The 18,288-nt window shown below is 66.2% G+C and overlaps 3 protein-coding genes across 3 annotated transcripts; 2 read left to right on the top strand and 1 right to left on the bottom strand.

Annotated features, from left to right (window-relative positions):
• Positions 1–204: 204 nt before the first annotated feature.
• GAA (alpha glucosidase) lies at positions 205–6,468 on the top strand. Its single transcript, XM_063175633.1, has 19 exons — positions 205–588; positions 848–993; positions 1,300–1,465; positions 1,822–1,918; positions 2,000–2,119; positions 2,246–2,364; positions 2,476–2,607; positions 2,711–2,821; positions 2,954–3,067; positions 3,156–3,240; positions 3,328–3,445; positions 3,611–3,744; positions 3,854–4,005; positions 4,492–4,640; positions 4,720–4,861; positions 5,047–5,145; positions 5,302–5,466; positions 5,625–5,777; positions 6,038–6,468. Exons 1-19 carry the CDS (start codon positions 205–207, stop codon positions 6,095–6,097), a joined length of 2,646 nt encoding a protein of 881 aa, XP_063031703.1. The 3' UTR covers positions 6,098–6,468.
• A 186-nt stretch (positions 6,469–6,654) lies between these two features.
• Positions 6,655–9,712, bottom strand: SGSH (N-sulfoglucosamine sulfohydrolase). Its single transcript, XM_063175634.1, has 8 exons — positions 9,573–9,712; positions 9,106–9,266; positions 8,918–9,023; positions 8,609–8,759; positions 8,262–8,418; positions 8,061–8,142; positions 7,739–7,942; positions 6,655–7,498 (listed from the first exon to the last, which is right to left on the bottom strand). Exons 1-8 carry the CDS (start codon positions 9,661–9,663, stop codon positions 6,939–6,941), a joined length of 1,512 nt encoding a protein of 503 aa, XP_063031704.1. The 5' UTR covers positions 9,664–9,712; the 3' UTR covers positions 6,655–6,938.
• Positions 9,662–18,127, top strand: SLC26A11 (solute carrier family 26 member 11). Its single transcript, XM_063176102.1, has 16 exons — positions 9,662–10,198; positions 10,463–10,655; positions 10,805–10,890; positions 11,339–11,418; positions 11,540–11,682; positions 11,933–12,108; positions 12,213–12,285; positions 12,707–12,757; positions 13,055–13,115; positions 13,392–13,447; positions 13,804–13,944; positions 14,735–14,862; positions 15,824–15,923; positions 16,093–16,226; positions 16,688–16,790; positions 17,427–18,127. The coding sequence occupies exons 1-16, from the start codon at positions 9,662–9,664 to the stop codon at positions 17,501–17,503; spliced, it is 2,139 nt and encodes a 712-aa protein (XP_063032172.1). The 3' UTR covers positions 17,504–18,127.
• Positions 18,128–18,288: the final 161 nt, after the last annotated feature.

Below are 18,288 nucleotides of genomic sequence, written 5' to 3'. Positions count from 1 at the left end.
GTATGTTTCTGTTTACGTTTCACTTTCCCTGCCCCGAGCAGCTCCGCCTCCCCGCCCCGCCCCGGTGGATCCCGATTTCCCGGCGTGGGGGCGGCAGCGGCGGGGCCGGGCGGCTCCGGGGCCGCGCGGTGCCGGTGCCGGTGTCGGTGCCGGTGTCGGTGCCGGTTCCGGTGCGTCCCCGCTGCCGGGAGCGCAGGCCGGGCCATGGGGCCGGGCCCGGGGCTGGCGGCCGCGCTGCTGGCGCTGCTGCTCCCGGTCATGGCCTCGGCTCGGGGCCCCGGCGCTGCCGCCTGCGAGGTGTCCCCGAGCGGCCGCTTCGACTGCGGCCCCGAGCGGCTCCTGTCGCGGGCGGGCTGCGAGGCGCGGGGCTGCTGCTACAGCCCGGGGCCCGGGCCGCGCTCCGGGCCCGGCCCGCCCTGGTGCTTCTTCCCCCGCGGCTACCGCAGCTACCGCGCCGAGAACCTGACGGCCACCGAGAGCGGCTTCTCCGCCCGCCTGCGCCGCCAGGCCGCCGCCTTCCTGCCGGCAGCGGTGGACGAGCTGCGGCTGGAGCTGGCGCTGGAGACCCCGGCCCGCCTGCGCTTCACGGTGCGGCCCGGCCCGGCCTGAGCCTCCCGGTGCCCGTTCCCCGCTCTCCCCGCAGCTCCGGTGCCCGGTGCCCGTTCCCCGCTCTCCCCGCAGCTCCGGTGCCCTGCCCGGTGCCCGGTGCCCGTTCCCCGCTGAGCGCTCCCCCCGCAGCTCTGGTGCCCGGTGCCCGTTCCCCGCTCTCCCCGCAGCTCCGGTGCCCGGCCTGGCCCTGCCCGGTGCCCGGTGCCCGTTCCCCGCTCGCTGAGCGCTCTCCCCGCAGCTCCGGGACGCCGCCCGGCCGCGCTATGAGGTGCCGCTGGCCACGCCGCGGGTGCACGGCCGAGCCTCCTCCACGCTGTACGGGCTGCAGGTCAGCCAGGAGCCCTTCGGCCTCGTCGTGTGCCGGCAGAGCAGTGGGAGAGTCCTGTGAGTGCCCCCGGTGCCCCCCGAGGGATTGGGGATGGGAGCCCGCCCAGCCCCGCAGTGCCGGGATGGCTGCAGGGATACTCCGGTGACACCAGTGGGGTGGCTGTCGGGGCTTTACTTTCACTCCCTCTGCAGTTCCATGGCTGGGCAGGGAACCGGGAATCCCAGAGCTCACCCAAAACTTGTTTTCATTTCCCTTGGTGATGAGCACCCGTGTCCCTGCCCCGCACCGGTGTCCCCAGCTCGGTGTCCCCAGCTCGGTGCCTCCCTCCCGGCTGTTGGCCGAGTGTCCCTCTCTCCCCGCAGGCTGAACACCACGGTCGCACCCCTCATCTTCACAGACCAGTTCCTGCAGATCTCCACCTCCCTGCCCTCCCACTTCATTTCGGGGCTGGGGGAGCGCCTGACGCCGCTGTTCCTTGACACAGCATGGACCAGGGTCACCCTCTGGAATCGGGACATGGCACCTGCGGTACGGAGCGGGGCTGAGGGCAGGGGACACAGATTCATCTGAGCTCCTGGGAGTGCCCTGCGGCCTCTCCTGGGGCTGGGGAGATGTGTGTGTGCTGGTTCAGCTCAGCCGTAACACTGCACAAACCCGTGGCACCCCTGTCCCCAGCCCAGGCTTGTCCCCCTGGAGCTCTGTGCTGCCTGGGAGTGTTTGCAGGGCTCTGGCTCAGGGCAGGGCTCGGCTGAGGTGACAGAGTTGGGAGCACAGCCCTGGGATGGCGCCTGCAGCCAGTGCTCCTGACCCGAGGCCAGGGTGGTCGGGTGGGTGTGGGGATCTCCAGCAGAGCCTCACTGGCACCACACTGTGCTCTGCTCCAGCCCCACGTCAACCTCTACGGCTCCCACCCTTTCTACCTGGTGATGGAGGACGATGGTTCTGCCCACGGTGTGTTTCTGCTGAACAGCAACGCCATGGGTGAGTCCTGTGGGGCACTGGGCATGGGCCTGGCGCTGTCCTCATCCTCAGCTTCCTCCCCTGGCCCTTGTGCCTCCCCAGACGTGCTCCTGCAGCCCAGCCCAGCCCTGACCTGGCGCACGACAGGAGGGATCCTGGACTTCTACATCTTCCTGGGCCCTGACCCCAAGAGTGTGGTGCGGCAGTACCTGGATGTGGTTGGTATGGCTGAGCCATGGCTGGGGTGCCCTGAGCCATGGGGCACTGCAGGGCTCTGGGTGGCACTGCAGGGCTCTGGGGGGCACAGGGCTGCGCTGTCCCTGCCAGTACCCACCCTCTGCCCTCCAGGGTTCCCCTTCATGCCCCCGTACTGGGGCCTGGGTTTCCACCTGTGCCGCTGGGGCTACTCCTCCACAGACATCACCCGGCAGGTGGTGGCCAACATGACTGCAGCTCGCTTCCCCCTGGTAGGTCCTGGCTGCTCCTGGGGGCCTGGGGGGCTGGTGGGAGCCCCTGGGGTCCCACAGCAGCATGAGGGGTCCCTGCTGCTGCCCAAGCCACGGTGCCTCCATCCACAGGACGTGCAGTGGAACGACCTGGACTATGCAGATGCCAAGAGGGATTTCACCTTCAACAAGAAAAGCTTCAGGGACTACCCCGAGATGGTGCGGGACTTCCACAGCCTTGGGCTGAGGTACATCATGATCGTGGTGAGTGGCACGGGCAGCCTGGCACGGGTTCAGCTGCCCCAGGGCGGTGATGAGGGCAGGGCTGGCCGTTCCCTGCTGCTGCCCTGGCTTTGTGCCCTTGCAGGACGCTGGGATCAGCAGCTCGGGGCCCCCTGGCACCTACAAGCCCTATGATGAGGGCCTGAGGCGAGGGGTGTTCATCCGGAACGCCACGGGGCAGCCCCTGGTCGGGAAGGTGCGTGTGGGGAGCAGCCCCTGTGCCCACAGACAGGGCTCGAGCGGCTGCAGCACCCCCAGAGTGGGGGAGAAACCTTTGGGGGGCTGTGGGGGAAGGTGGGGGCTCTGCCCAACGCTCTCCCTCCCGCAGGTCTGGCCAGGCCCCACGGTGTTCCCAGACTTCACCAACCCAGAGACTCACGAGTGGTGGCACGACATGGTGAAGGACTTCCACGATCGAGTGCCCTTCGATGGCATGTGGCTCGTGAGTGGCGCTGTGCAGCTGCCGGCCCTGGCCCCTGCCCTGCGCTCTGCTGGCACCGGGGCCATCCCGTCCTTTCCTGCCCTCCCAGGACATGAACGAGCCGTCCAACTTCGTGGAGGGCTCCCAGGAGGGCTGCCCCAACAACAACCTGGAGCATCCCCCGTACGTGCCAGGTACAGGAGCGGGTCCCAGCCCCGCCCAGGGCTCGGGGGAGCCGGGAGGAGCCCGGGGATGCTCTGAGCTCCGCCTGTGCCCTGCAGGTGTGTTCGGGGGCCGCCTGCAGGCCGGCACCATCTGTGCCTCCAGCCAGCAGTACCTGTCCTCTCACTACAACCTGCACAGCCTGTACGGGCTGAGCGAGGCCGTGGCCTCCCACAGGTGAGCCTGGGGCTCCTGCCGGGGTTCCTGCACAGGCTGGGGTGCAGAGCTGGCAGAGACCCAGCGTGGGTGGGTGAGGGCTTGGTGTGGAGCACAGGGCACTGTGGGAGCCCTGAGCCCCTTCCCCAGCTGGGGAGGGGCTGAGCAGACCCCTCCCATTGGCAGTGCTCTGCTGAGGGTGCGGGGCAAGCGTCCCTTCATCATCTCTCGCTCCACCTTCGCCGGGCACGGCCGCTACGCCGGGCACTGGACTGGGGACGTGGGCAGCGACTGGCAGCAGCTCTACTACTCCATACCAGGTATGTACAGATACCTGTGGGCACTGGGGTTCACCCACAGCCAGGGGCGTCTCCGCTGGCTCCATGCCCGGGTGCTGCAGAGCCCTGGTGCCCTCTGTGCCCTCTGCAGAGGTGCTGCTCTTCAACCTCTTCGGGGTGCCCCTGGTGGGTGCCGACATCTGCGGCTTCCTGGGCGACACCAGCGAGGAGCTGTGCGTGCGCTGGACCCAGCTGGGAGCCTTCTACCCCTTCATGAGGAACCACAACGACCACGGCACCCGGGTGAGCCCTGGGAGCCCCCAGCCACCGGGCAGGGGGCTCTGGGCCCAGCCAGGGCTGCCCTGCCAGCGTGGGAAGGTTCAGCTGCAGGGCTGTGTGCCCCAGTGCTGGGAGAGTCCATCCAGCATCCCTGAAATGTGCCCTCCGTTCGTTCCTCCCCGCGTGGGCTGAGCATCCCCTGTGAACTGAGCATCTCCTGGGGGCGTTCCCCTCCCCGTGGGCTGAGCATCTCCTGAGGCCGTTCCCCTTCCCTGGGCCGTTCCCCTCCCCGTGGGCTGAGCATCCCCTGGGCCGTTCCTCTCCCCGTGAACTGAGCATCTCCTGAGGCCGTTCCCCTCCCCGTGGGCTGAGCATCCCCTGGGCCGTTCCTCTCCCCGTGAGCTGAGCATCTCCCCGAGCTGTTCCCCTCCTGAGCTGAGCGTCTCCTGGGCCGTTCCCCTCCCCGTGGGCTGAGCATCTCCCCGGGCTGTTCCCCTTCCCCTCCCGCAGCCGCAGGAGCCCTTTGCCTTCAGCCCGCCGGCCCAGGCTGCCATGAGGAACGCGCTGCGCCTCCGGTACTCGCTGCTGCCCTTCCTCTACACGCTGTTCCACCGGGCCCACAGTGCCGGGCAGACCGTGGCACGGCCCCTGTTCCTCGAGTGAGTGCCAGCCCCGTGGGGCTCAGTGGGAGCACCTGCAGGGTGTCCCGGCACTGCCCTCCCTCCCCTCCTTGCCCAGGTTCCCCACAGACCCCAACACCTGGGCCGTGGACCGCCAGCTCCTGTGGGGCGGGGGGCTGCTCGTCACCCCCGTGCTGGAGGCAGGACAGACCAAAGTCAGCGGCTACTTCCCAGCAGGGACGTGGTACAGCCTCGCAGGGGTGGGTGCTCCCGCTGTGTGTGCACAGGGGGCTTTGCCGTGGCACCTCGTGCCCATTCCTGCATCCCACCAGCCCCCTGGGGCCGTGTGGGTCTCGTGCCTCCCCTGCCTTTGCTGGTGGCCATATGATGGCTCTGGCACCGGGGCACCTTGTGCCTGCTCTTGCCTCTCTTTGTCCCCATGCAGGACTCCACCATCCACAGCAAAGGGCAGTGGATCCTCCTGCCAGCGCCCCTGGACACCATCAACGTCCACGTCCGTGCAGGGCACATCCTGCCCCTGCAGGTGAGCCCCCTCTGCTCCCTGGCGACACCACGGTGACCTGTCTGAGCGGCCTGGGAGGGCACCGTGCCCACACCGCTGCCAGGACAATGCCAGTGGCTGCAGGGCTGGGGGCACGGCTGTGGCGCTGCCCCAAGCTGTGCCTGTCCCGTGCCCCAGGAACCCGCCTTCAGCACTGCCCAGTCCCGTGGGAAGGGCATGGCCCTGGTGGCGGCGCTGACCCCGGACGGCTTCGCCAGGGGAGAGCTGTTCTGGGACGATGGGGACAGCTGGGAGACCTTTGAGAGGGGCGACTACACCGAGCTGCTCTTCCTGGCCTCCAACGTGAGCACGGGGAGCTGCTGGCAGGGGCCGGGCAGGGCTCCTGTGGCCCTGGCACACATGGGTGTGTTCAGTGACGCAGGGCGCCATCTCCGTGTGCCGTGGGCGCACGAGGGGTGGCTGAGGGCTGGCAGCACACAGTGCCATCCCCGTGTGCCCAGGACGCCGTGCTCAGCCAGCTGCTGCGGGCCAGCGCCCACCTGGACGGGGTCCTGCTGGAGGCTGTCACCGTGCTGGGGGTCACCAGCCCTCCCCGGAGAGTCCTGGCCAACGGTGCCATCGTCAGGGACTTCTCCTACCGCAGTGACACCCAGGTGAGTGCTGGCTGCCAGCCTGGGCAGGGCTGGTGGCCAGGAGGGGACCTGGAGCGCAGCTGTGGGGTCTGGCCCCAGCGATGGCAAAGCCCAGGCCATGGGTGCCCTTCCCGGGGCATCTGTGGGACCAGGGCTGTGCCAGGCTGTGGCTCTGTGGGATCGCTGCAAAGTGGGGCCAGGACTGTGCCAGGCTCTGTGAGGGGAAGAACTCCTCTGGGCTCTGACACCCCTGGCTGCTCTCACCTTCCTTCTCCCCTCAGGTGCTGAGGGTCCCTGTGTCGCTGCCCATGTGGGAGCAGTTTGTGATCTCCTGGTCCTGACCAGCGTGGGTCACAGGGAGAGGCCACGCTGCTCCCCTGGAATCTGAGGCCAAATCTATCCCATGCCCTGTACTCTGAGTTGTCCCTGCTCTTCCCACGCTCCTGGCCTTGTTCTCCCTCTGGCTGATGGAGGGGTGTGCACGGGACTGGCAGAGGGGCCTTGCACAACCCCCAGGGACAGGGAAAACCTCACCATCATCACATCAGGGGGAAAAAGACCCAAGTGCCTTGTGAGGCAGCAAACCAGTTACTCTGGGGACTGGTAACTGGGGCACAGACTGCAGGGAGTTCCCTGGCTGTGGTTTTGGGGAGGAGGATGTGCAGGGGCTGAGGGAGTACTGTGAATAAAGCTGCTGTTTACTGGGAGCAGACCCAGGCTGTGTCCTTGTCCCCTCTCTGGTCCTGAATGTCCCCAGCCCTGTCCCCCGTGCCCCTTGAGGGCTTTCCCTGTTCCCCAGAGCGCTGGGGGTCCCCAGCTGTTCCTGCAGCCCTGGCTGTGCCACAGAGACCTTGGTCTGTCCTGCTGCAGGGTGTGCTCAGCTCCAGGTGAAAACGGATCCTTATCCTCCAGAGGCTTTATTGAGGAGCAGCTCGGGCCTTTGGCTCCTCCAGCTGAGAGCCAGGGCACCAGGAATCCTCAGTGCTCTGGGGCCAGGCGGTGTTGGCAGCAGAGGGCAGAGCTTATGGTGTCACCCGGGATTTGGGACCAGCCCATCGTGCCCCACGGGAACACAGCGCCGTGGGGGCACAGGTGGGGCGTGAGCCCCATGAGAGCACTGTGGGGGCACAGGTGGTGTCCCCACCCCCCGGGAACACACCCCTGTGGGGGCACGGGTGCCCCTCACAGCTCGTTGTGCAGCGGCTGGCACTGGGGGCTCAGTTTCTCCTCCAGCACAGCGTCGGGGGCGCACACCCAGGGGTCCCCGGTGTCCCACTGCCACCGGAGGAGCTGCGCCCTGAGCAGCTGCAGCACGCCGGCGTAGCGGGGCTCGGGGGCCAGGTTGTGGCTCTCGGCAGGGTCCTGGCTGCAGTCGAACAGCTCCCAGCGGGGCCGGTAGTAGTACTGCTGCAGGCTCCTGTTCCAGTGCGTGGGCCGCCCCGCCCGGGTGCGCCCCAGCAGGTCCTGGAAGGTGGGTGACACGTACAGGTCCTGGTCGATGGGGAAGGGCATCCTGTAGTGGAGGTTGTGGACGAGGCGGTACTGGCGGTGCTGCACGGCTCGCATGGGGTAGTACATGGTCACCTCGTGCTGGCTCTGGCTCAGGAAGGCCGTGGCCCAGGGCTGCTCCGACTCCAGGGCTGGCAGCAGAGACTTCCCGGTGAGCTGCACACGCCTCTTGCCAAAGATGCTGTAAGCAGGGTAGGGGATGGAGAACCAGTCCAGAATGGTCGGCGTCAGGTCTGCAGGGGAGCAAAAGGGTGAGAGCAGGGACAGGCACTGTGGGAGGAAACTCAGCCCCAGCGAGGGGCAGAAAGGTCCCCAGGATGGCGTCCCTGCAGGGAACCCTGCTCTGTCCTCCCTCCTCTCCCTTCCCCGCACTGGCCCTGCCAATGCTCAGGGCTCGGGGCTGTCCCCAGGGCCAGGACCCTGAGATTCGGTGCAGGGAGCAGCCCCCAGCCCCAGGCACGCTCAGCTCTTACCCAGGAGGGAGGCGAAGGCCGGGCTGACCTGCCCCCAGCGCCGGGGGTGCTCGGGGGAGGAGAGCAGCAGCGGCTGGGCGGTGCCCGAGCGGTACAGGTTGGTCCTGCCCCCGGGGAACGGGATGCCGTTGTCGGAGGTGTAGATCACCAGGGTGCTGTTGAGGAAACCGGCGTGGCGCAGCTCCTGCAGGACCAGCCCGATCCCTGTGAGAGGAGAAACAGAGCTCAGGGGGCAGGGAGGGGGCCAGAGCTCAGCCCCAGCCTGGCCAGATCCCTGTGAGAGCAGGGACAGAGCTCAGCCCCAGCCTGGCCAGGCTCCCACCTTGGTCCATGCGCCCGATGGTCGTGTACTGGGCAGCCAGGTCCTCCCGGGCAGCTGGCGTGTCTGGGACAAAGGGAGGGACCTAAACGGAGACAGGCAAAGGGACACGTGGCTGACACAGGCCCCTCTTGCTGTGACACTGGGGACAGTGACAAGGTGGCTGCCACCATGTGCAGCCCCACACGTCCCCACAGTTCTCACCTGCACTTGCTCTGGCTGGTAAATCTGTGGCTTCCAGTCAGGGATCCAGCCCATCCCGCTCTGTCCATTGCCAAACTTCTCACAAAAGGGCCCATACTGGGGCTGGGAGTGCCCGCAGCGGTGAGGGTCGTGGAAGGCAACATAGAGGAAGAAAGGCCTAGGGGTGGAAAGGGGGGATGTGGAGGGGGTGAAGCAAAGGGGTGCCCAGAGACCTTCCTGGGCTGTGCCACGGTGAGCTGGGGTCAGCAGGACTCCCCCCACCTAATCTGGATATGGGGAGACCCTGTCTGTGACCAGCTGGGCCATGGGGACAGACAGCCCTTCCCAGGACAAGGGGGCAGCCTCACCTCTTGTCCTGGCTCTGCAGGAAGCGCCGGACGAGCTCCTTGATCCGGGTGATGTTTCTCCCCACCTGCAGGACCGAGCTGTTCTCCTCTGTGTAGGCAAAGTCGAAGGGGTACACAGCCCCCGGCCCCACGTGCTTCTTCCCAATTATCCCTGTGACAATGCAGACAGCTGCTGTGGAGGAGCAGGGCTGGGAGGGTGTGCTGTCTCCTCTGCAGGGACAGCCACAGGTCCAGGGAGCTCTGTCAGTGGGGTTTGGTTTGGTGCTCCCTGCCTGTCCCAGCTCCTGTCCCAGCCCCTCCAGCCCCTACCTGTCCGGACGCCTGCATGGCTGAGCAGCTGGGGCAGGCTCCTCACGCCGTCGAAGGAGTTGAAGTGATGCACGTCCTGGTGCAGCCCGTACATCCCGTTCTGGTGCTGTGGGTACAGTCACGGTCACACCGGGGCTGCCAGCCGAGTTCCAAAACACATCCAGCCGTGCCCGTGAGCCCCTACCTACCTGGGGTAAGCCGGTCAGGATGCTGGCCCGGCTCGGGGAGCAGCTGCTCACGGAGGTGAAGGCGTTCTGGAACAGCAAACCGCGCCGGGCCAGCGCGTCCAGGTTGGGCGTGTGGATGGCAGAGTTGTTGTAGGCGCCGCTCTCGAAGCCGCCGTCATCGGCTGCGGGACGGGAGCGGGGTCAGCCCGGGGGTGTCCCTGGAGTCAGTCCGGGGGTGTCCCTGGGGTCAGCCCGGGGATGTCCCTGGGGTCAGCCCGGGTGTGTCCCTAACCGGGCTCGAGGGACACTGATGACACCGGAGCATCGGTGCCCCGGCCGGTGCAGCGGAGGGGATGCAGCGGAGGGGATGCAGCGGAGGGGATGCACCGGAGCCCGGGGCCGTCCCTCCCTCCCGCCCCCGGGATGCCCCCAGCGCCCAGTCCCGGGCAGGACGGTCCGGGCCGGTTCCGGGACCGGGCCGCACTCACCCAGGAGCAGCAGCACATTGCGGGCCGGGGCCGCGGCTCCGCCGGGCGGGAGCGCTCCCAGCAGCAGCAGCAGCAGCGCCCAGGGCCGCATGGCACCGGCACCGGTACCGGCAGCAGCACCAGCACCGGCAGCGGGGACCGGCGGCTCCTCCGGCCGCCCCGGCTCCTCCTCACCCCGGTCACATGAGGCGTCCCGGCCGCTCAGATCCGGGGCGGGCGGAGCTGCGGGCTGTGCTGGGCTGGCCCCGGCGGCTCCGCGGTGTCCCGCGCCGTCCCCGGTACCGACCCGCAGGGTCCCGCTCCGCCCCCGGTACCGACCGGCGGGGATCCCGCTCCGCTCCCGGTACCGACCCGCAGGGTCCCGCTCCGCTCCCGGTACCGACCCGCAGGGTCCCTCTCCGCCCCGGTACCGACCCGCAGGGTCCCGCTCCGCCCCGGTACGGGCCCGCGGGGTCCGGGCCATGCCGGGGTCCCGGTGCCCGCTGCCGGCGCTGCCGGTGCTGCGCTGGCTCCCGCGGTACTCTCGGGCCTGGCTGCCGCTGGACGTGCTGGCCGGGCTGGCCGTGGGCCTGACCGCCGTGCCCCAGGCGCTGGCCTACGCCGAGCTGGCCGGGCTGCCGCTGCAGGTGCGTACCGGGCCCGCACCGGGACCCGCGGAGCTCCGGCCGGGTGAGCCGGACCCGCTCGCGGGCAGTGCGGCGGGCACGGCCGGGCTGGGCAGGGCTGGGTGACCGAGGGCTGGCGCCGTGCACTCGCCCATTCCCCGGGCGCGATGCCACCCGTGTGCCGAGGGCCCGGCGGTGACCCGGGACCAGCCCAGCCCAGTCCGGGCCGTGTCTGGCCTCTCCCGGCTGCCAGGGCTGTGCCAGTGCCCTTCTGTCCCCCTGCAGTACGGCCTCTACTCCTCCTTCATGGGCTGCTTCGCGTACTGCCTGCTGGGCACGGCCAAGGACGTGACGCTGGGTCCCACGGCCATCATGTCCCTGCTGGTGTCCTCGTACGCCTTCCAGCAGCCCGCCTATGCCGTCCTGCTCGCCTTCCTCTCGGGCTGCGTTCAGCTGGCCATGGGGCTCCTGCGCCTCGGTGAGATGCCCTTGCCGTGCACTGATGTGTTTGGGATATTGCTGCACAGCCTGGAGCTGTTCCTCCCTCCTCTCTGCTCCGCGGACACTGGCACTGTCCTGCTGTCCCGCTGGGGTCAGGATGTGCTCACCCTCTCCCGTCCCATGCAGGATTCCTTCTGGATTTCATTTCCTGCCCGGTCATTAAGGGGTTTACCTCAGCTGCTTCCATCACCATCAGCTTCAACCAGGTCAAGGTAGGACCTGCCCTGTCCCGGTGCCTCTGCAGCTCTCTCCTGGTGCTGGGACATTCAGCAGGGGCTGGGCCGTGTCCCAAAGGTGCCCGTGGTTCTGCTGGGTCCCTGAGCGCCCTGCTCGGAGCAGACCGAGCTGAACACCCTCTGCCGGTGACCAGCTGGTGGCAGCCAGGACACCGGCAAAGCCGGGACATGGCATCGGTCACCTGCAGGAGGCACCGGGCGATCCTCTGGCGCGGTGGGTTTGCAGATTTGGGAGCTGGGGGTGGTTTGCAGCCCTGGGAGCCCCTCGCTGGCCTCGCAGGGACCCGAGGCTCTGCTGGGCTGCCACACTTCCCTTGTGGTTAACCCAAATCAGAGCCTCTGGCAGCAGCTCCAGGCCGGTGTTGGCTAATGGCTGTGGTCACGGGGCCGGGCTGGGCTGTCAGCAGCTTTTCTGCCCGCACAGAACATCCTGGGGCTGCAGGGCATCCCGAGGCAGTTCTTCCTGCAGCTCTACGAGACGCTGAGGAGGATTGGGGAGACCAGGTCAGCCCCCCTGCCTGCTCCCCATCCCTGGGGCCGATTTCTGGGCTGTGACACAAACCCCCTGCCCTCCCCTCTGTGGAGCTCTCAGCGTGTTTGGGTGGCACCGCTGTGCCTCTCGCAGGGCTGGGGACGCGCTGCTGGGGCTGAGCTGCCTGGCAGCGCTGGCAGGGCTGCGGGCCATGAAGAGCCACCTGCCCCAGGCTGTCCCCACCACACCGCCGGCCGTCAGGATCAGCCACCTGATTGTGTGGATCTGTGCCACAGGTGTGTCCCCTGTCCCCTGCCTGTCCCCTCCCGGGCTCATCTTTGGGTCAGGGAAGGCAGAGCCTGAAATGGGAAAGGCTGGTGGGGGCCAGGACCTGGAGGTGGGGCAGGGAGGAAAAGTGCCAAGGCTCCTGTCCCTGTGTCCCTTCCTAGGGCTGTGCAGTGCCCAGCAGCTCGGGTACCATCTGCTGCCCCCTCCTGCTGCCCTGGGCTCGGGCAGGGCTCATGGCTGCTCTCTCCACTTTGGCAGCACGCAATGCCCTCGTGGTCCTGTTTGCTGGCCTGGTGGCTTATTCCTTCCAGGTGATGGGCTGCCAGCCCTTCAGGCTCACGGGCAGCATCCCCCAGGGGCTGCCACCCTTCCGGCCACCACCCTTCTCCCTGGCAGTGCCCAACGGCACCATCCCCTTCCCCAGCATGCTGCAGGTGGGTGCTGCCACTCTCAGGGGCTGCCCTGCTGCCTGTGCAGGGTCCCAGGCCCCCTGACCCCCCTGGATCCCTCCCTGACCCCCCTGGATCCTCCCTCCCAGGACATGGGCGTCGGGCTGGCCGTGGTGCCGCTCATGGGGCTGCTGGAGAGCGTGGCCATCGCCAAGGCTTTTGGTAGGGCTGTGCCAGGGCCCTGCCCTGGGCTCCCAGGGGGGCTCTATGGGGGCTTGGGGTGCTGGGGAGGGGTATCTGCAGGGTTTGGGGTGCTGGGGAGGGGTCTCTGCAGGGCTCAGGGTGCTGGGGAAGGGTCTCTGCAGGGCTCAGGGTGCTGGGGAGGGGTCTCTGCAGGGCTCAGGGTGCTGGGGAAGGTGCTGTTCCTTTTGGGGCCCTGGGAGGGACTGGGCTCAGTTCCCAGCATGGGCTGGCAGGAGGGGTCCTGGGTGCCCAGCTGAGGTTTGCCCAGGAGGTGAGCGTTGTCTCGGGGTGCTGCTGTGCCCAGGGGTGCCAGGGCAGGGCCCACGCTGTCCCATCACTGCTGGTTCTGCTCCGTGTGCCTGGCAGGGAGCCTCAGGCCAACGCCAACCTCTCCTTTCAGCCTCACAGAACGGCTACAGGATTGACCCCAACCAGGAGCTGCTGGCTCTGGGTAAGAGCTGCTGGCTCAGGAGGGCAGGGGTGGCACCGGGTGTCCCTCAGCCCCTGGGCTGCCTGAGATCCATCTGGGCACCTCTGCCTCCCCCTGAGCTTCTCCCTTCCTTCCTGAGCTGCTCCCTTCCTTACCTGCATGCTGCCCCCGCCCCAGGCGTTCTCTTGGCTCAGGAATTTCCAGAACAGGCTGAGTGAGTCCCGCAGGGCCAGGGAGGGGGCACAGACACAGCAGTGCCCCTTTCCTGGGGACACAGACCCAGCAGTGCCCCCCAGCCCCTCTCCTTTGTCTCCCCAGGTGTTGCCAACGCCCTGGGCTCCTTCGTCTCCTCGTACCCCGTCACGGGCAGCTTTGGCCGGTGGGTAGCCCGAGGGGAGCAGGGCACTGGTGGTGGTGAGGGAGCTCTGCAAGATCCTCAATGCTTCTGTGCCAATGGCCACCGTCCCTCCTCGAGGGCCCCCTCCCTTCCTGCTGTGCAGTCCTGGAAGCTGGGGGCTTGTTTGTGTTCCTCCCTCCTCCCTGACAGGGCACGGGGTTCTCCTGGGTGGGGTGTGGGCAGTGGGCAGGAGCAGCCCCAGCCCTGCACGGCCTGGCACAGCCTGGCACAGCCTGGCACGGTGGGTTTGTGTTTCAGGACAGCAGTGAATGCCCAGTCAGGGGTCTGCACCCCCGCAGGAGGGCTCGTCACAGGTACAGTCCTGCCCTGTCCTCAGGGAGCACTGGGTGTTGGGTACCCCTGGGTGTTTGGGACCCCTGGGTGTTGGGACCCCTGGGTGTTGGGTACCCCTGGGTGTTTGGGACCCCTGGGTGCTGGGTGCCCCTGGCTGTCAGGGACCCTTGGGTGTTGGGGTTCCCTGGGCGCTGGGACCCCTGGGTGTTGGGAATCCTGGGTGCTGGGTACCCCTGGGTGCTGGGTACCCCTGGGTGAGGGGTACCCTAGGGTGAGGGGTACCCCTGGGTTTTGGTGCTCCCTGGGTCTGGGTACCCCTGGGTGTTGCATACCCCTGGTTGCCGGATGCCCGTGGCTGAGGGTCCCTCTCCCGCAGGTGCCCTGGTCCTGCTGTCCCTGGCATACCTGACCTCTCTGTTCTATTACATCCCCAAGGCAGCGCTGGCTGCTGTCATCATCTCGGCCGTGGTGCCCGTGTTCGACGCTGGCATCTTCTGGAGGCTCTGGCGGGTTCAGAGTGAGGGCAGGGGCAGAGCCCCAGTGCAGCCCTGCAGAGCCACTCTGGCAGTCACAGCCACCCCTGAGCTGGGACTGAGCCCCTGCAGGGCTCCCCTGCCCCTCTCACACAGAGCAGGGCTCCTCTCTACCCCAGCTTTCCCATAGCAGGGTCACAGACATGCAGATCCTTGAAATGATTTAATCCTGGTGTCATAGCCAAATAACAGAATGACAGCTCAAGTTTCTGAGGAGGGATCCAGAACAAAGGAGCCTGTGAGCTTTTATCCTTTTATCCCCTCATAAACATGCAAAGTCTGGGGCTGGTCTCTGAGTGTCCCATCACTGTGAGTGTCCCATCATTGTCCCTGAGTGTCCCATCACTGTCTGAGTGTCCCATCACCATCTCTGAGTGTCCCATCATGGTCTCTGAGTGTCCCATCACTGTCTGAGTGTCCCATCATGGTCTCTGAGTGTCCCATCAGAATCTGAGTGTCCCATCACTGTCTCTGAATGTCCCATCACCATCTCTGAGTGTCTCATCATGGTCTCGGAGCATCTCTGAGTGTCCCATCACTGTCTGAGTGTCCCATCACTCTCTCAATTGCCCATCATGTGCTCCAGGGTTCCTGGGTCCTTTGTCAAGCAGAGGGGGCACTTCACAGCCCCTCGCCAGGGCTCCCACCCTGAGCTCAGCCTGCAGCTCCACCGAAGCTGCCCCAGCCACCCGTGTAATGCAGAGCTGGCACTGTCACCGAGTGCCCTGTGGCACCAGGAGCAGCCACAGCCAGCCTGGCCTCTCTCTCCTGCAGGGCTGGACCTTGTGCCCCTGTGTGTGACCTTCCTGCTGTGTTTCTGGGAGGTGCAGTATGGAATCGTGGCTGGGGTGCTGGTTTCTGGGCTTCTCCTGCTCCACTCCATTGCCAGGCCCCCAGTAAAGGTGAGCTTCTCCCTTCCCCCCTGCCCTCATGCTGGTTTTCCCAGCTTTTCACAGACGGGGCAACTGAGAGGATTTTTAAGGGATTTTATTCCATTATCAGTCCCAATGAAGGGTGAGACATGAGATGTAAAACTCAGTGCCATTCCATCAGAAGCCAGCCTGAATCCTGGGTACAATCCCTTATAAATGATTTCCAGCCTATTAGCTTTTGCCACACAATGCTGCTGTTAACAATGCATCTTTCACAGCTGTAATTCTCCAAAATATCTGGTCTTTTTGCAAGGCCATCGTTTGAAACTTGTTGAAACTTGTTTCTAGTTCAATCTCTCTCTCAACAATGTCATCTCTATCCCATGGCCTTCCTAAGCCAGCAGCCCTTATCTCAGAGTGTGCAGGACTGTGTGAGCTTTCTGTCAGGTTTTGAGAATCCTGACAAATCCATTTCTCACACCCTTGGATGTGGCAGGGAGCTGGGAGGGGGCTCCTGAGGGCAGGGAGATGCTGGGCTGCAGGATGCTCCTGGCCTGCCATGGGCACAGCACAGGGACCCCTCTAAAGGAGCAGGAGGAAGGGAAAATCCTCAGGCTGGAGAGCAGGAGAGGGAAAATCCTTAGGAGAGAGCCAGAGAGAGCCCAGGCACTGCTGGCGCTGGGCTGAGAGCTGGAGGGGTTCCCTGAGGGATGGGGGCTCCTGCTCCTCCCACTCCATCCTGGAGGGCAGGGAGCGACACGGGAGCTGTCCCTGGTGGGGAGGTGACATCCCTGAGCCCCTGTACCTGTGTCCCTGTTTGGGGAGGTGACATCCCTGAGCCCCTGTGCCTCTGTCCCTGTTTGGGGAGGTGACAGCCCTGAGCCCCTGTGCCTGTGTCCCTGTTTGGGGAGGTGACAGCCCTGAGCCCCTGTGCCTGTGTCCCTGCCCTTGGTGGTGACAGCCCTGAGCCCCCGTGCCTGTGTCCCCCCAGGTGTCAGAGGGGGCCGTGCTGCTGGTGCAGCTGGGGAGCAGCCTGCACTTCCCAGCCGTGGAGCACCTGAGGAGCTCGGTGTGCAGCCGTGCTCTGGCAGGTACAGTGCTGCAGGCTGGCCTGGGGACACGGCTGTCACCTCCTGTGGGTGGCGGGTGCTGCCCAGGCCCTGCACTGCGTGTGCCAGCACTGCCCCACCCTGGCAGCCCTGCCCTGGCTCTGGGACCCCTGGCTGCTCACTGGGACGTGACCTTGTGTTCTCCCAGCAGCATCCCCAGCTCGCCCTGTGCTGCTGGACTGCAGCCACGTCAGCAGCATCGATTACACAGCAGTGCTGGGGCTGGCAGAGCTGCTGCAGGAGCTGCACAGGCACGGCCTCCCGCTGGCCTTCTGTGCCCTGCAGGTGTGTGGGACCTTGGCCATGGTGTGAGTGTGGCTGATGGGCTCCGTGCTGGCCTCTGGGCTCTGTGCTGGCCTCCCTGGGCTCTGTGCTGGCCTCTGCTGTGGTGGCTCCATCACCATCCCGAGCACCTTCATCTCACAGAACTGGGGTTGGGGGTGCTGGGATGGGCTGGGGGTGCTGGGATGGGCTGGGGGTGCTGAGATGGGCTGGGGGCTCATGCTGGGATGGCTGGGGGTGCTGGGGGTGCTGGGGTGGGCTGGGATGGGCTGGGGGCTCATGCTGGGGTGGCTGGGTTGCTGGGATGGGCTGGGGGTGCTGGGATGGGCTGGGGGTGCTGAGATGGGCTGGGGGCTCATGCTGGGATGGCTGGGGGTGCTGGGGGTGCTGGGGTGGGCTGGGATCTCTGCCCCAGGGGATGGGAAGGGGCCAGCACTCCCCAGCCCAGGTTTCTCTGCCCTCAGGAGCCCGTTCTCCAAGTCCTCCTGTCTGCAGACATAGAAGGATTCCAGCATTTCCCCAGCAGGGAGGAGGCAGGGGAGGCTCTGGCTGCTCTGCCAGGATGGGGTGAGTGTGGCTCTGGGGACACCCAAGGGATCCGACCTGTCCAGCTGCACAGCAGCACGGTGGGGGCTGCAGGGGGCTGGGGGGTGAGCTGCAGCCCCTCCCAAGAACTGGGTCTCCCCGGCGTTGGGGATTCATGTTGAGCTCTGGTGGTTCAAGCCAGCAGCAGCTCAGCACCACAGAGCCCCTCACTCCCCATTCATAGAGATGGGACAGGATCAGAGAAAAGGTAAAAAAAACTCTTGGGCTGAGATGAGGCAGTTAAACAGAACAGAAGCGAAAAGGAAAATTACCACAACCATAAAGGAATATCCAAAGCCAGTGATGCACAGGGTGCTTGCTCACCACCCCCTCAGCAGTGGCCAGACCCCTCAGCCAGATCCCCCCAGTGTTTCCTTCCATGCCCTGTGCTCTGCAACCTCCTCTGGGCCTGGGGCAGCTCTCCTGGCTCTGCCCCTGCCAGCTCCTCCCTGCCCGGGGAGTCCTTGGCTCAGTGCAAGCACTGCTCACCAACAGGAGCCTCATCCTGAACCAAACCCAGCTCTGAAACAGCTCCTGGGAACCAGAAAATGCCCTCTGTGCCGGGCAGGGGCAGGACGTGAGCCTTGCCCTGACTCTGCCTCCCCTCTCCTGTCCCAGAGCGGTGCAGGGAGCTGGGGGGCAGCAGGGCAGAGCCCCCCACCAGCCCTGCCCAGAGCACCGGGCTCATCCAGTGACACCAGTACGTCCTGTGCCACCCCAGTGACGCCAGCACCATCCCTGGGAGCCAGCTGGGCACGGGGCTGGGCTGTCCCCATGTCCCACAGCGAGATGGACAGAGCAGCGCCAGCCCAGCCCCACACGGGCTGTGGGACACAACTGTTCCCTGTCACAGTGACCAGTGCAAAGCCACCCTCCCTGCAGGGAGCTGCTGGCATTTTTTAAACTACTGTTTTAATTCTGGACCTTTTCCACATTCTGGGCTGCTCCAGTGGTGACACAGCGGGAGCTCTCAAAGTTTTCAGGGCTGCTGTGCTGCCCTCCAAGTGCCATGGGGCTCGGCCTCCAGCTCTGGGAGAGGGAGAACGCCTGGGATTGTGCTCCTTACTGATTTTTATCCTTCCTTGCCTTTTTTATCCTTCTCTTGTCTGTGGGGTGTTGTGCCAAACGCTGCCCTGGGTCAGGGCTGGGCTCACCCTGGGGTGCAGCCCCTGGCCTGGGCCCTGCCGAGGGGACAGGCACGGTGCCACCAGGCTGTGCCATGGGGACAGCACCTGGTGGGGCTGGGCAGGGTCGGGAATTCAGTTCCCCAAACGGCCCTCGGGACATCGAGGGTGCAATAAATCAGAAACTGCTAATGAGTCAGTGTGATCTCTGCCTTCCTGAGGGAAAGCTTTTTCCTGTTGTGTGGGAAGGGGAGTTATCTTCTGGTGCTGCTGAGCGTGCCAGGGAATAGAAACTGAAAGCAAACTAGGGCGGTGCTGGTGGGGTGAGCCGAGCCCGAGGGCACGTTCCGCACAGC

This window comes from Melospiza melodia, chromosome 24, assembly GCF_035770615.1.
Source record: "Melospiza melodia melodia isolate bMelMel2 chromosome 24, bMelMel2.pri, whole genome shotgun sequence".
Lineage (NCBI taxonomy): Eukaryota > Metazoa > Chordata > Aves > Passeriformes > Passerellidae > Melospiza > Melospiza melodia.
Note: the sequence above shows the minus strand (reverse complement) of the source record. Positions and strands in the feature narration are given on the sequence as shown.

Bases quoted from the DNA above. Each gene is read 5' to 3' on its own strand.
- SGSH (XM_063175634.1), bottom strand. From the start codon at position 9,663: ATGCGGCCCTGGGCGCTGCTGCTGCTGCTGCTGGGAGCGCTCCCGCCC. The intron at 9,267-9,572 runs GTGAGTGCGGCC...CCCGTCCCGCAG, and splicing joins CAATGTGCTGCTGCTCCTGG to CCGATGACGGCGGCTTCGAG. The intron at 8,419-8,608 runs GTGAGGCTGCCC...TTCCACCCCTAG, and splicing joins CTGCAGAGCCAGGACAAGAG to GCCTTTCTTCCTCTATGTTG.
- GAA (XM_063175633.1), top strand. From the start codon at position 205: ATGGGGCCGGGCCCGGGGCTGGCGGCCGCGCTGCTGGCGCTGCTGCTC. The intron at 3,241-3,327 runs GTACAGGAGCGG...TGTGCCCTGCAG, and splicing joins GCATCCCCCGTACGTGCCAG to GTGTGTTCGGGGGCCGCCTG. The intron at 5,467-5,624 runs GTGAGCACGGGG...CCGTGTGCCCAG, and splicing joins TGCTCTTCCTGGCCTCCAAC to GACGCCGTGCTCAGCCAGCT.
- SLC26A11 (XM_063176102.1), top strand. From the start codon at position 9,662: ATGGCACCGGCACCGGTACCGGCAGCAGCACCAGCACCGGCAGCGGGG. The intron at 13,116-13,391 runs GTGGGTAGCCCG...TTTGTGTTTCAG, and splicing joins GTCACGGGCAGCTTTGGCCG to GACAGCAGTGAATGCCCAGT. The intron at 13,448-13,803 runs GTACAGTCCTGC...CCTCTCCCGCAG, and splicing joins CGCAGGAGGGCTCGTCACAG to GTGCCCTGGTCCTGCTGTCC.